The 16,249-nt window shown below is 40.2% G+C and overlaps 1 protein-coding gene across 1 annotated transcript in view; it reads left to right on the top strand.

The window, feature by feature from the left end:
* The window catches only part of ppib (peptidylprolyl isomerase B (cyclophilin B)), a 29,045-nt gene that overhangs the window by 5,079 nt on the left and 7,717 nt on the right, over positions 1-16,249 (top strand). The window contains exon 5 of the mRNA XM_008291722.1: positions 7,527-7,628. Coding sequence (XP_008289944.1) covers positions 7,527-7,628 — 102 coding nt within the window. The remainder of the gene's footprint in view (positions 1-7,526; positions 7,629-16,249) is intronic.

Below are 16,249 nucleotides of genomic sequence, written 5' to 3'. Positions count from 1 at the left end.
TGTATAGATAATGGATGGGTATTGATGTATTTATACAGAGAACAAACCACTCAGTAGGTCTTGCTTGTATCCATTTGCACCCTGGAGGACAATTCTTCTGAGCACTAGGGGTGCTGTTTACTGCCATACTGCTAGTGCTGTTATCCTGGTGCGCTATTACAGTAGGAATACAGTAGGAAACTGATGATAAATCTGTCTCATGAGTGTAGCCACTGTAGGCCAACGAATAAAAAGGAGTTCACAGAATTACACAGTAAGGTTTAATTGCTGCCTATTCTGACTGGGCGTCGGCTGTTGAAATGTCCTCATGAGCTAGTTGGACTTCTGCAGAAGCAGAAAATGCAAGCACAAGACAGACCTGCATGTACGAGTGACTACACAAACGGTCTGTAGCAACGCTCAAGATGCCCCATAACCTGCCAGCTTCATCCAGATGGAGCAGATATGTACTGATGGAGGGCAAAGTTGTCTGTCCTCATGCACTTTTTAACTAAATGAAACTTCAAACTTCTAAATTTCAAATAAGTAAAGAAATTGAATAATCTCTGCATGCATTATTAGCCTGATTGCAACAGTCACACTAGAGTTGCATAAAGGATCAACTCAGTTTAATAAAGAAGAGCAACCACATGTCATCATCACCAGCTACCAAAACCAGTCCGAATCCACTGAGATGAGGCCCAAGCTCATTGACCAGAAGGTAGGGAGGCTGTCAGGAGAGCAATCAAGAATCTACTAAAGACAACATCCATCTTACTAAACTGGGGTAATCACAATCCTCACTCACATTTGCTGATAAAAAACCACGACTCACAGTCTGGAAGGTTAAAAAATAACAAGCACCTTTGAGTTTAAATTATTTTGTCATACATACCAACCATCCATTCTCATAATCCCATTTCACCTTCTGTTGTGTCTGCAAATGATTGACCCTCTAATCTTGCCGTTTCACCTCATGCTCTTGTGTATAAGGAACACTTTTGTTTTAGTCTGATGGAAATCCATCAGTGTTTAAAAAGACTGCAGCTGAGCACAAAAAAAATTCATTCAAGAGGGATCAGATATGAGTGTGTGTGAGTTAAATACACTGTCACACTGATACAACTACAAAGAAAACCTCATGACCCTTACATCGGAACGACTTTATTTACAAAGGACACAATGTACACAACAAAACAGACTTTTTTTTCACCATGTCGGTCTGACCTGCAGAGGGCTCCCTCACATCGGCGATATCAGCTCCACGGCACCACAGAGGCCCTGCATGTTTCTGGTTTCACAAGTGATTTTAGTGCAGTAAAATGAGGAACTGTGCATTTCTGTGGTTCCCTGTCTATTCCTGACATAAAATAGCTTGAATAGCTTTCCACTTGTTTGTGCCACACATATTGCGCAATATCTCTGGGGAAAGAAAAGGAATGAGTGCGATTTGTGTCAGGCTCATTCTGCTACTTGAGAGCTCACTGCACCAGGACAGCATGGGCAGAATAAAAAGTGGACACCTTCCTGTGATTGTCTGATTCTTCCTGATCATCTTATGGCAAAACCACTCCCTTCTGGAGCTTCAAACATGTTCAAACAAACACGTTGCAGACAGGTTCAGGTCCGCCTCATTGTCGAGTCTGTACAGTGTGTACCGCCTGTATAATTGTTGTTATCTGAGTCATAATTAATAGTGAATGAATTATCCTGACTATTCAGCTGTTTGGCATTCAGATGGCAAAGGATAATAGAGGAATCAGTTCAGATTTTTTGTTCCACCTTGAATCAGCATGAAGACAGTGGAAGAGTGATGTGCAGAAACAGGTCAATAATGTACATTGGCGGTGCATGAAAAGCTTTTGTTTGCTGTTAGAGTTTAGGAGCAAGTACAGGTGTCATGATGTACAGGTACTGACAATAACTGTAATATTTAAAAAAAAAAAAAAAAAAGGAAGGAAGAAATACTGATATTAAGTTAATAACGAAGTATGATAATATTGCAAATAATCCAGAGCCAGTAACTGTCTTGTTGACGCTTCAACATGCTAGGTGGTGGTATTGCACCTTAACGCAAGTTGCCATAAAACATAAAAAGCAAATGTGGTTGCTAATACCACACAATATCTTACAGGGGGAAAACAAGACACTCTACCTGCCCCCAAAAGACAAGCTTTTAAAAAATAAATTCTATAGGTATCATGGTATTGTTGTTATCACTAAATCTATTGGTCACCATACTCGCGTAGTGGAAACTAAATATCATCCCAGCCCAATGGGAAAATGTGATTCAAGCATCAGCTCTGTCTATAAAATACAAACTCTCACAGCATCAAACAAAAACATTGACAGTAAGTTACAGCTATCTTCATCCGCTGCGACCTCCCCTAAACATTCAGGGTCACCCTCTGCCAAACAACATCCCTGCAAAGAACTGATATTAGTGTAAGATGATATCATTTATTCCCTTGTAGACATTTTTAGAAGCAGTGTCAGGAAACATGTTGAGGCCATATGAGCAGGGCTGGGTGAGGGAACAATCCTGAGCTCAGAGTTTTATGCTCATCTGTTATTTTCATCCTTGGCTGGAAATGGAAGTGGCATGAAAAACTCATCTGCTTGCCGTGTATTTGCTTCTGGGATTATTCCAACAAATTTATACACACAAAGTTATTGGTAGAGCTGTTGACTTAAACCAGACTTAAGCCTGACTCGAATCTGTTGTAACCACTATGGTTTGCCCTGATATGTGACTACTTAAGGACCTGACATTATTTATTTATTTTTTTTTTTTTTTAAAGTCCTAAATTCTGATTTGGGAGAACACTGGAATAAGAAAATTAACCAAAACCCTATGGTTTCTTTATTTATTCAGTACAAAACTGATTAACACATTGTATTTGTTGTCATTTTGTCCCTCATTGCCGCCTTTTGGGTAATCTTTGGTCTCTTTGAGGCCATTTTTCATCTCGTTGTGATTTTTTTTTCTTGTAGTTTTATTAGGTGTCTATATAGTGGCTTTGTAGATTTTTGTGGTAATTTTTTGTGTTTTTATCATTGTTTTGCATTTAATTTTTAAGTGTAAAAATAGGGCATGCTGGTTAAATGTCTGCAGGTTGCATCTTCCTATTTAGATTTTCTCATCTAACTCTGAAAGAAAGTGTATTTTCCAAAAGGCAGCCAGGTTTCAGTTCATATACAAGCGCAATCCATCACTTCTAAATGATTGGTACAGACTTCTACAAAACAAAAACAAGTTCAATAAATGTACGCGAACATCTGATTCAGACATTAAATATGATTTGACTGTTTAACATTCTCCATGATCCTGTAATACTGCAGGTACACACCCTGACTGCAAAGATCTCCCACTGCCACAAAAGTCCATCTGTATTTTCAGATGTGGTTTAGTATGAAGTTCTGTAATTACAGAGGAGTGTGGAAAAGCTATGAGTGGAGTATCATTTAGAAGGATTATCTCACTATAATATAAAATTATACTGTCCCCTTCTGCTTTGATTTAAGAATGTGAGGAATTCAAAGCAATACAAAAACAACTCTTGTCTGCCCTTCAAGGCACAATATTTATTTTCTGTCTTTGTGATATATGTTCTTTGTGATGCTTTTTTTTTTAAAAAAATTGAATGTCAACAATCCAGCCAAGAAAAGCTATTTTTGAAGACATGCAGAAAGCAGATCCGTGCCCTGCAGCCCTTGTTTTGCCCAGATTCACTCAGGCATCGAATGACTCACCAAAAGCAAAATATGGAAAGAATTCCCTGGAGTCGGCACAACCGTGGTCTTGGTTAAACCCTCTGTTGTTCGGTTTGGCCTTGTTTGTGGCGATTGGGGATTGTCCGGTGAAACTGTGTTATTCTTCACTTACAGGCCTTGCTGGAAAAGTCATGACAGGCCGGACATATCTGGCATAGCTTCCTGCAAGAGGCTTTGTCAAAGAGATTAAAAGAACACTGGAGAGAATCACAACAAGAAGTGTGGAGGACCAAACGTCCACATCCTGCCCTCCTGCCATCCACCAATGTTTGCCTCCTCTCTCTCAAAGTTTGGAAGCAGCAAAAAAAAAAAAAAAAAGATCGATATAGATAGTTGTACCTGCTACAATTTAATATGTCGAATTGCCCAAGAATATAATTCACTTAGTTGGTTTAGAACCAAAAGCCTCTCAGCGTTTTGCACTTAACATAATAATATACGCAACATAACATGATTTTCAGAACGTGTTTAGACTCTTTCATCCGTCTGCATATGTTTACTTGTTAGCGTAAAGCTGCACCAATCAATATTTTTGTCTAAACCACAGGTCAGGTGATTATGTGTTATGAGAAAGCCCAACTCTGTTCCCTGAAACTTCCCTCAGCTCCACATATCTATCAGCTGAAGAAGACAGGAGGTGGTAGAGAAAAGCATGTGCATATTATACTTAAAGTATTAGATTTGACAAGCTACTTCAGATGAATGCTAATATACCATATTGTAGTGAAGTGTTTAGCAACTTTCGCAAGTTACATATATTTCGCAAGAGATGGTGGAGACCTAAATTAGAGCAAAAAGAACTATGAGCATTTAACTTGCATTCACCCTGTGACCGGAAACACAACTCAAAACAAACAACAAACTTTTCTTAAATGAACTTTTATTTCATTTTATTTTATTTCTCATATGTAAATTGCCAAATAGTTCTTTTTGAAGAACTTTATCAGGCCATAATGTGTGTAGGATTTTCAGGTAGTTATCGATTATCATCTGAATTAATGTCTCTTTTCCTTTCGAATCCCTTACAAACCTGTATTGTTAAATAAAAACTTCCATCCAATCATCCATCCATTATCGATACACCCCTTAATCCTCACTAGGGCTGCGGAGGAGCTAGAGCCTATCCCAGCCGACTTAGGGCGAAGGCAGGGGACACCCTGGACAGGTCGCCAGTCTATCACATAGAGACAGACAACAATTTAGAATCACCAATTAACCTCAACATGTTTTGGACCCTGTGGGAGGAAGCCCGAAGAAAACCCACGCTGCACGGGGGAAACATACAAACTCCACGCAGAAAGATCCCGGGTGTCCTCACCACGACCTTCTCACTGCAAGGCAACAGTGCTAACCACCAAGCCACCTTGCAGCCCATCAATAATATTGTGACCCAGAAATTATAATTGCTTTTTCCTGGTTCTGTTGTGCTAACAGACATTGCCTGCTTTTTTTTTTAATGCAAATTTTGAGTAAATGAAGTGCTACTTTTACATATACCACACTGCAGTTGCAGGGGGTTGGTCAGGGTAGATGGTGGGTGCACAGAGCACCAGACTCTATCCACCACCTTTGGGATTTGCATCCTGTAGTTTTGGCAAAAAATGCACTTCAGGCAAGGTTCGGGAAACAAGCATTTTGGTCAAATGCTGATTAGGCACTGTGGAGTTTTTCAGACCATAATCTTTCTATGACCTGACCAAGTGATGGCTTTTTACCTACACATAACCAGAAAAAGTTTAACAACGCTGCAGTCATTGGATGTTTTAGCAGAAAGCAAATTAAATACACTGGCAGTGAGGTTTTAACACTATGTTTCGTATGAATACTTTTCGGACTTATCCATCCATCCATTATCTATACACCGCTTAATCCTCACTAGGGCTGCGGGGGGCTGGAGCCTATCCCAGCCGAATCAGGGCGAAGGCAGGGGACACCCTGGACAGGTCACAAGTCTATCATAGGGCTACACTTAGAGACAGACAACCAAGCACACTCGTATTCACATCTACGAACAATTTAGAATCACCAACTAACCTCAACACGTTTTCGGACTTTTTGGGGGGAGGCGGGGGACCTGGGGGGGATTCCTTGTTGCTGGGGGGGACCTTTAAATTCCACGCAGAAAGATCTCGGGTGTCCTCACCAGGGCATGAACTGGTGACCTTCTTGCTGCGAGGCAGCAGCACTACCAACTGTGCCACCTTGCAGCCCCTTTTTTGGACTTATGAATACACTAATTGACAACTTTCCCTGATGTCATATGTTAATGAAAAAACAGCCAGCATTACATTTGTTTCAAAGCACACTGTGTTAACGGTTCAAAATCATTTTTATTATATTTCTCAGACATAAGGTTGACTTTATAACAGGTTTGCATATTTACAGAAAAGGTCTTTTGTTAAAGAACCTGTAGACCATGTTCCTCTTGGTTACAGAATAGCTTTAAGAAGAGAACTTCTCCTTTGAGCCTTTCCAGCTCGGTCAGCCTGGATTGTGAGCCTCTATTGTTTAGATGGTCTTGTTCTGTGTCTTTACAGATTTCAGGTGACAGGGTTCAAGTCTTACAACTGGCTGGGGTTCACCTGGACACTGAAAGACTTGTCCTGAAGTCACTGCAGTATTGTCTTTCTTTCTGTTTTACATCATTGTTGTACAGAAATTTGAATCTCATCTTCACTCTGAGGCCACATGTGACCTGGTTCCTTTGAGCCACTCTCCATATAAAGCACTGAATAGACTGCAGTCATTACCTTTTGACCAGGGCTCATCTTGCTCGGTTTGGCAGGATGTCAAACTCTGCAGTCACAGTGGTTCTACATTCATGAAGGAGCTTACTGCTCTCCTGGTTGCTTGGTCACTGCTTTTATGTTTCATTAAGGATGTCCAAATACAGAATTAGTCTAAGTTCAGTTTTGTACTGTGTTGATATATGTGAATTTCTGGTATTTCATCTAATCATGATCGTGTTTGAAAGACCACATACAAGTAAGAAGTGTGCAGTTTTATTTTTAAGTTTCAATTAATTAAACAGCCAAGCACTGTAGTTTTTAGCAAAGTCAAACAGGAGCAATCTGTGCATTTGTTGCAGACTATTTACTGCTACAAATGCAATGAAACAGTATGTCTCATTCATGTGATTTACAAGTGTTTGAGCAACAGTTGAGCTCAGTACTTGTAGAAGTACCAGGAATTAAAAACAAACCTGATACCATTAAGGAAGTCTGATAAACCTGTTAAGAAGGACATGAAATTTAACCTAAAAGTAACATTAGAATTCTTTAAAAAGCCAGACTTTCTCTTCCATGCTCTCTTGCTTTTTTTCTGCAGCTGCGGCAAAAGTTGCCAACTCAGATACTGACAACTTCATAGAAATCCCTGCAGTTGAGAGGCCTGGATAAAGCCGAGATCAAGTTCAAAATAACAACAGCCAAAGCACGTCCACAAAGATAAGAAAAGACAAACATGCAGCGTACAAGTCGGAGGGGAAACAGTTCCACAAGAGAAGTATAAATATACAATATGAGCAGCAGCGTGGGAAAGGTCACTGTGGGAACTGGGACTTGTTTTTTGTCAATGAGTTTTAGAAAGCTTGGCTCTGACTCCAGTACAACAGACTTTTGGGTTCCCACCCAGACCTATAGTCGAGCAGTGGTGTCACATCCATTTCTTCATTGTTCTCCAGTTTCCTCTTTGGTTTCTTTCCCCCTCCTTTGCAGCTAGCAGAGTTTGTCATGTTGTTCTCGGGAAGGAGCTTTCTTTGGGACGTGGCCCAGGCTGTGGTGACATGCCGGTTCCCACGATCTCCTGCCCTTCCTCCAGAGTTACTGCTTGCTCACCGCTCTGGACAGGAAGACGGTGCAATAAGGCCACTGAGAGTACATGCTAATTCAGGCAAGGCTCTGCTGGGTCTCTATTGTCTTGGGTGGAAATTATGCGAAAGACCTCGAAGCCTGTGTCTTCTCTGAAACTCATCACCAGTAAATCAGAGAGATGCATGTGCTCTACGCTTGTGAGAATCAAAAGTCTTCACAAGAATTGAAAGATGAAGAAGGTCTTGCAGACTACTGAGGACATTTGCAGAAGAGGTTAGGTCAACATGTGAACATGACAAATTACACCTTTTAAATACAGTTTTGACATGCATCAGTGTGGCAGCATGCTGACATACTGATGCATGTTGGTAGTAGTAGTACATCATATTGAATTGTTTAGTGAAGCAAATAGGTCGGCATTTTGCCTATATTTAGATGTAGTGCAGAGGAGATAGATGGGAAATATCAGGAAGGAGAGCAGGAGAATGGACTGCAGCACAGTCTGGCTGACTGTAGTTCAAACCAGGGACTGCTGAGGGCATTTAAGCACATGTGGTATGTATCCAAATCACTCCATCATCTGGTCATCCAAAACCATCGGAGAGTTTCACCTCTGCTTTGTGTGAGCCCACTGACAAATGAAGAGTTCATTTGCAAAAACAGATAACTCCATCTTTCCAAACCTTCAGAAAACCCACTTTTATGTGGCCAAGTGTGGCCCTGCGATGGACTGGCGACCTGTCCAGGGTGTCCCCTGCCTTCACCCTAAGTCGGCTGGGATAGGCTCCAGCCCCCCCGCGACCTTAGTGAGGATTAAGCGGTGTATAGATATTGGATGGATGGATTTCTACTGAGTCAAATCCACTCAACTTCAGTTTGATTGATAGTATCTAAATCAAACAACAAAAAAGTGTTCTGAAAATCTACAAAAATGGAGTTATCTATTTTTGCAAATGACCTCTTCATATACAACTCATGACAAGGGGTCACTTATAGACATCACTTCATTTTACAGGATCACAAGCAAACAATTTGGGAACCACATGGCTAGATTCTCTAAAAATAAATAAATAAAATAAATAAAGTCACTGTATGTTTCTGAAATTTGCTACAACCTGAGGTTTTAGAGCAAAAATGCCCTTTTCATCGTATCAAACTTGTTCTCTCTTACAGTTTCTTGTGCATTTCTTTTTCTTTGTTGCATATTATCCATTATAAAGGCATTATTGTGTATATAGTAGTTTGTTCTTGTGTTTACTGCATGCATTTGGATATAGCTAATTGTGTTATATGTTGTTAGCCCACAAAAAGCACAGCCAAACCTTTAGCACATTGCATTTTTCTGACATGTCTGTCTTTTAATATATTGTCATAAGTCTTAATAATCCATCTTTACCTCATCTTCTCTTCATCACCTTCATCTCAGCCTCAGGATTAAAATGAAAGTTTAGTTAATAAGTAAAATCACAGGGGATGATGTTTTCCACTTTCTCTGAAATAGACCAGGTGTCCTTAAAGCTCTGTATGCTCAGTGCACAGTACTCGGATAATTAAAGTGCCTTCCCCCTCCGGCCTGAACGAATATTTCTGGGGACGTGATAAAACAATAAAGCTGTGGAAAGGGGGCACTGTTAAGTGCTCTGCCCATAACAATAAAACTGCTGCTGCATTCCTGCTCGCCTCATGTAGTTGAGTAATAGCAATTGCACTGGGTTATGCTGACTGGCTGATTGAGAAGGTTGTGTAACAATATGAAATATTTATCTTACTGTAGTTCCTGAGGCAGTGGACCTGGTGCCAGGTTTTCAACTCATCTAGTTGGCATGCTTGCATCAATTAGTAAAATTGAAAGTAAGCACATGTATTCTAATCCAATATTTATGGGCCCGCATACAGATGTGAGGTACTGTAACTTGTCATATGTGTACTGAAAGTATTCTCAGCACTGCCAGATTGTGCACCGTGGCGTACATACAGGATGGGTGGGTGGAAATAGGACAGCAGGACTTATGTAATAAAGCACAGAGCTGAGGGGCAAGATGGGCTTCTTTTAGAAGGAGCTGCTCTGTTGGCACTTGAGGCACTGGCATATCCAGTCGATATGAAGCCCATGGAGACATTACCCACTTCCACAGTTCCTACTGAGATTGACATAATCCTGCAGTCCAGCCACTGCTTCTGCTCTCAGGGAGTACTCATTTAAGACAAGTGCAGACAAATGAGAAGGAGGTCCAAGTTGTCCTCTTGACCCCATTTCAGTTTAGTTTTTTTGTTGAATGGTAAACTGTTTGGTTTCCTTTTGCTATTTTCTGTTTCATACAAAAAAAAAATACATTATTTCAACCTTCACATTTACTGTCCCTTCTAAAACCATTGCCAGTGATTTAAACTTAAATCACTTGATCTACAAGAATGTGTTACCATTACCACCCCGACCCCAGCCAGATTTTGAGCCACCCTATTTTTTTTTTTTTAAATTGATTTTGTTCTGTCATTATGTGTCTCTATGCTCAACCCTATTTCCATTACATTTTCTAAACTAAAACAAGAGAATTGTTGGAACAGCTCTCCATCCATTATCTATACACCACTTAATCCTCATTAGGGTCACAGGGAGGCTGGAGTCTAACCCAGCCGAATCAGGGCAAAAGCAGGGGACATTTTAATGAACTGAAATACATACATTAGTAAAACGCAAATAAAGTTTGTCCATATTAAATCAAAAGGTTTCTTTTTTTCAGTTTTCTGAAGTTTTCAGTTTTCCAACTTAAGCATTCGCTTTGTCCAAACGTAAACTGTAAAACAGGATTTTCTCAATAAACTTACAGTTTTTTCCCCTTTTCTTTAATGTTACACACAAAAAAACAACAAAAAATGGTTGCAGTTGAAAATTTGGGAAAAACATAGACGACATGACATCAGACACACACTAAAGAAGAAGTAAATCTAGCTTTTGCACTTTTGTCAAAACTTGAATCCTAGTTTAAGGGTATGTGGTGACAGAAGTGTAATTCCAAGTTGATAGAATCCACAAAACTAACTGCCATCACCAAAGCAGAAGTATAAATGAAAGTCATTTAAACTAGTGCTTCTTCAAGTCCAGCTCAAATGCACTTTTTGCGGTGTGTAAATCTTGACCCTGTTTAATGCTGTTTGAAAGAACTGGTGGAAAAACAGAGTAATAGAAAACAGGGTTTATTGACTGTTAGATTTTACTTGATGTACAGTCAGCTGAGTCTCTGATCACAACTCTGTGACTCCCCCCGAGGTTCTCCTGCGCCTGTTCTCTCTCTGTGGATGTCTCTGGATCTGGAGCTCCTGAACTACAGCCGCTGGCCTCACCTTTCTGCATCCTGCTGCCCCCACCATGATGCCTCCTGTTACAAAAGTACAATAACTTCTAATAACTTGTTTAACTGTAAACTAAATTTTAGAATTCATTCTACATCCACACAACCGGTTGAGGCAGATGGCCGTCCCTCCCTGAGCCTGGTTCTGTCGGAGGTTTTTTTTCCCCTGTGGGGGTTTTCGGTTCCTTCCCACTGTTGCGGACTGCTTGCGGACTGCTGAAGCTTATAGGGAATCCAGATGTTTTGGATTGTTGGATGTTTCTGTCTCTGCCTTTGTGAAGCGCTATGAGATGACTTGTTGCTGTAAATATGCGCTGTACAAATAAAACTGAATTGAATTGAATTGAATATTCATGCTATTCATAAGGCTGCTACAACGCAACCACTCTAACCTGCTTGTAACAGATTAGTGCCGCAGCTGACAAATTAATTACTGTTAATAACCAATATAGTGAGATTACACGTGCCTGAAGATCAAATCAGCCACAGTGCATGTCTGCAGCTCTACCCAGTAACACTGAGACACTTCTGCAGGACTGCATTACAGAGACAATCAGCTTATAAAGCTGCTGAGTATGGCTGAGAGTGACACAGAGTGACGAAGCTCTCCGATGTGAACACACCACATGATGAGAGTCAATTTTGTCACGTGAAGGCAAGTTACTGAAGTTGATGACCAGTTTTTTGTAAGTTGGATGAAGTTACACTTTGTTCGTACTGTGAATTAGTTGAAAGTCAGCAGCATTTGTTTTCAGGGCCTCCGTATTTAAAAAAAAGGGGGGAAAAGCAGTTTTAGATTGAATAATATAATGACAGCAATATTTCCTATAAATATTAGATCACAACATGCTGACTCAGAATCCTCTGGATGTAGAGATGTCCCGATCCGAAGATCTAGATTGGGCCCAATCAAGGCTATTTTTTAAAATATCCGTTCTTCATGTCTGTGGTGGCACAGATAATGTAAATTTAAATAATTATCTTAAAAGCATTTTCAACTGACTAATCAATGATCTAAAGTTTATAGATTAGGTGTCCTGTGCTGACAAAGCTGTTTCTTGACACAAATATATGTTATGAGCCACAAAGGCTGTAGTTGTATGTGTTGCTGGGACATAAATTCGCTAAACAGGTTGATCCTAGTTTCATATAACGTAGTGTACTAGCTAAACTTTACTAGCTCTCTGCTGGCCAACATGAAAGTGCCTGACTCCTTTGGTCGCTACAGTATTTAACAATAAGATGCTCATCAGGGATGCATCTAGTACTACAGCTAATTTACAATACTTGAAGTGTGTATAATCTAGGAAAATGGATTGGAACTCTGTATCAGCAGATACTTAATATTAAATGACTGAATCAGGTCAGAGTCAAATAAACTTGATCATGACCCCCCTGAATGGATGGACTGGTATTAAATGACTTTCCATCTAGTCAACTTTTAATTTGGAAATTATATTATTAATATATAATATACTCTGTGTGGTAGCATCCGCAACATGCGACGTTCAGGAAGTGCATTCTGGAAACACTAGCTCAAAAACTAAACTAGACAACGTCACTAGCAGGCAGACGCCTACACACTCCTCACCATTGTTGATGAGGACCTCGCCCACAACAATCACTGTCTTCATAAATTCCACTGAATACTTGGCAAAGAGCACCAGGCTGTTCCCATCCAATGTCACAGAAACGCTCCAAACTCTGTCACAAGATCACAAGAACGCCAGACCACAGATGCTGTGATAGTTCTGCTAGCGGATATGAAAACAAAAAAGTAAAGAAATGATACATTTGGACATGAACTCCAGAGATTTGCTGTGTTTGTTGTGATTACCTTAACAAGCAAATCAACATTTCCCTGCACAAAATGTGGAACGCTGCCAGAGAGAAACAATGGGAACTTTAAATAGATCAAGAGTTTATTCAGGGATTGTCACTGCACGCTTGCATGCGTGTGTGTCCAAATACACATTCACATAAAGAATCAGATACATTTGGCCTGGTTTCTATTCTTTTCTTTCTTGGGCTTTGTAATAGGTACAGGCATGAAACCTAAAGACACATACATGCGTGTCCCAATTCTTATGTTTTTTGCTCTCCTAACAATGTATGTGTAGAAGTATGATCTATTTGCTATTCATCAAAAGTAGGATGTTTTCCAAAACTAGATATGACTTGAAACATCCTCCTGCAGGCATCTCGCTGAGCTCATTAGGTTACCAGTAAAAATAATGTTTCTTGGAGCTACAGTATGTCACAGTCATACGATACGCTAGGCCATCCTATAAGCAGCTGAACACCAGAGGCACATCATTGCACAGGCTGGCTTCAATGGCAAAAAGGCCTCTAAAGTTTTTAAAATGTGTAAGTTTATAAGATAAGATAAGATAAGATAAGATAAGATAAGATAAGATAAGATAAGATAAGATAAGATAAGATAAAACATTATTGTTCCCTTTGGTAGGGTACCTCAGGGGAATGGAATTAAATATTCATCATTAATCAAACACCAAAAAATATCAAAAGTTGATTTTGAACGTAATTAAATGTCCCCACTGTGTTCAGACATCCACAAAATAAGATACCATTCCCTCATGTCTTTCCTTTCAGAAATTGCCGCTGAACTGTTCATATTTGCAACCTGTTGTGATGTCACAACAGGATAAGCCCCTCCTCCATTTGACTCCTTTTGACATACTTCATTGTTTCCTTTCATATTCCCTTTCACACAAAATAAAGTGATCCATCCTTTACTAAGAAAAGTCCAAAAGTTCCACGTGGCAGCAACATTCAGTGTGATGGACCACCCACAGCCAACCCACATCACCAACATCTACTGACACAGTCTGGTGGTGATGCAGTCAGAGTCTATCAACACCATAACTGTTTTTCAGAACACAACTGTGGTGTTGATAGACTGTGACTGCATCACCACCGTTGTCTTTTCTAACATTCACATGAATTCTCCTTCAAATCTTTCTGTCATCTCATGACATTTTCCATCAAGGTTGATGAAAAGTGTTTAAGGAAAGACACAGAACATTTTTTTTTTTTAACTTTTTGACTGGAACCAAAGAGCAGACTGAGGGACATTTCCCTTTTGCTGAACCAAGTGTGGGCAGCAGCAGTTCAGTTCGAGTTGAAGCTACAGACACTGAAGCAGTTTGTTTGGAAAAGATGGCTGTACTACAAACCAAGATTAATGGGTTGGCAAGGTATGTTGAGCCCAAGTCAGAGTTTTCAGTATCACGAATGGTTCACCATGATAACTGGTGTCAAACAGTTAACCTGCTCTGCAGAAGGCTCTTTTTAGAGCATCACTTTTTCACCATTTTTTCCCCCATGGTAACACCATTAACAATTTCTACCTGCATTCCTCTCTTGCATCACTTGCAGTAACAGTGCCATGATGTGTCAAATTTACTCTTTTATGGACTGTGCACAGAACACGAGGAAGAAAACCTATCAAAGAACGTTAGTAACCTCTATTGTAACACCCGTTATCTCAGACAGGGGTTTTGTTGAGCCTCCTAACACAAAGAAAGTCTGGCTATGTCAAACTTGCTTCAAAACATACCCTTCAGGGATAAAACCCAGGCTATTGTAGGCATGGAGGATTAACAATATGTGCATCATTTTTAGCTAAAGCTTTAAACAAATTTTCTGGGTTCAGCTACAGCAACACCTCTGATTGGGCCTATCTTCATTATCAAACTTCAACATCCGGCTGCAGGAGGACCCTCAGCTACCTGCAGTCTTCACTACTCATTCCCTATCAAGCTCCTGTTGAATATTTCATCCTCAAAGCAGAGATAGAGTGTCCCGTGCTGTTCACACGATCTGCCGGTGTGAGGAGCGACATACCAGGTCAGCGGTGTCAGTCTTGAACAGCACTGAAGCGACGGCTTGAAACACAAGAGATGTTGTGTTTTTTCAGCAGATCTCTCATGTGCGACTCTGTGACGCTGCTCTGGAGCTCATGAAGGGCATCCAGGGGACAGTCTGTCCTGAAAACTAAGATGCTCAAAGTTCACCTGAGAGTCAGCACCAGCTCACATTGCTTTTTGTTTGCTGCTATTGTAAATCTGTTGCAAACAGCCAAAGAAAGGCTCACTGGAATGATGTGGAAGAAATGGAGTGTATTGTGATGATCCTGCTACTGATTTTGTTTGGTGAGACTATTGCAAAAGCCTTTAGCCTTTTTTTCCCAGAACTTGTACGCAAAATTAATGCTATATCCATCATCTTCAGCCATACTTAGTGTTTAGAGCTAATTGGCAAATGTTAGCATGCTCATAGTCTAAATTAGTATGAAGTTGAGCAAACACTGCAACTGATGAATATCAGCCTATTTATTGCCTTAAAAAACCCTGGTAGAGTGTTAGTTTCATCCTTTGATATTCTCGATGTTTTATATAAAATCATAGAGAGATTACATTGTACCTGCATTTGTGATCCAAAGTTCACAATAATTAATGAAAATTATTGTCAAAACCATAAACTATGTCCGAATTCAGGGTTTGCATCTTTTTAAGGCTTCATTTGAGGACGGAATGTGTCACAGCAGCACAATGAAGACTGTTTCATCTTGAAGCTTCCTTCAAATGTGGCTTAGAAAGGCCTCTTTCTTTACCCAAGTTAAGCAAGATCCATCTATTTGTGCAAGCCATCCCAAGATTTAGTGGGTGCTTCAATTTTTTTTAGAATGAGGCAGACTCTGCAAATGGAGCATTGCTGGCTGATGATTGCACTTCTAATGGTAAGTATTGGGTCATTTCAGTTTTCTCCAGTTCATGATAAAACAAGAAAATTAAAACTGACTCTCTGTTGCCAAAAATGAAGTGATCATGATGTGTGCAGTGACCAGGAGTGGAGACATGTATCAGTTATCAAGGTCCTGACTGTCATTGATGTTCACTGTAGGATCTTCTAGATGAAAATGATTAGGTACTGCTGGTTGCGTTGCTAGGTGGCTACATGTTAGTCTCGCTTAGTCCAACCTATCTCCACAGTGCTGCATCAGCACTGGAGAATGGTCTGACTGCACCTCACTACCATTCAGCTATAAGAGAAAAAGGAATTTTCCACTATTTTGGGGGGAATTGTTTTGGTGGAACATCTGCATGCAGGGAGGTGAGCACTGTCATTAAAATGGCTGTTGAGGAGAAGTCAACAATGCTGAGGCACTGCGCCGGGATGATCTAGTTGGTGTACGGCTTGTCCTGTTCTGTGAAACAAAGTCGTTGAAAACAAACAACTTTCAGTTAAATACTATCTATTTTTCTTCTGTCTTTGTGGGGTCAATTATGCTCAAATATGTTCTCCATAATA

Source organism: Stegastes partitus, unplaced genomic scaffold (genome assembly GCF_000690725.1).
Source record: "Stegastes partitus isolate 25-593 unplaced genomic scaffold, Stegastes_partitus-1.0.2 Scaffold17, whole genome shotgun sequence".
Taxonomy (NCBI): Eukaryota; Metazoa; Chordata; class Actinopteri; family Pomacentridae; genus Stegastes; species Stegastes partitus.
Note: the sequence above shows the minus strand (reverse complement) of the source record. Positions and strands in the feature narration are given on the sequence as shown.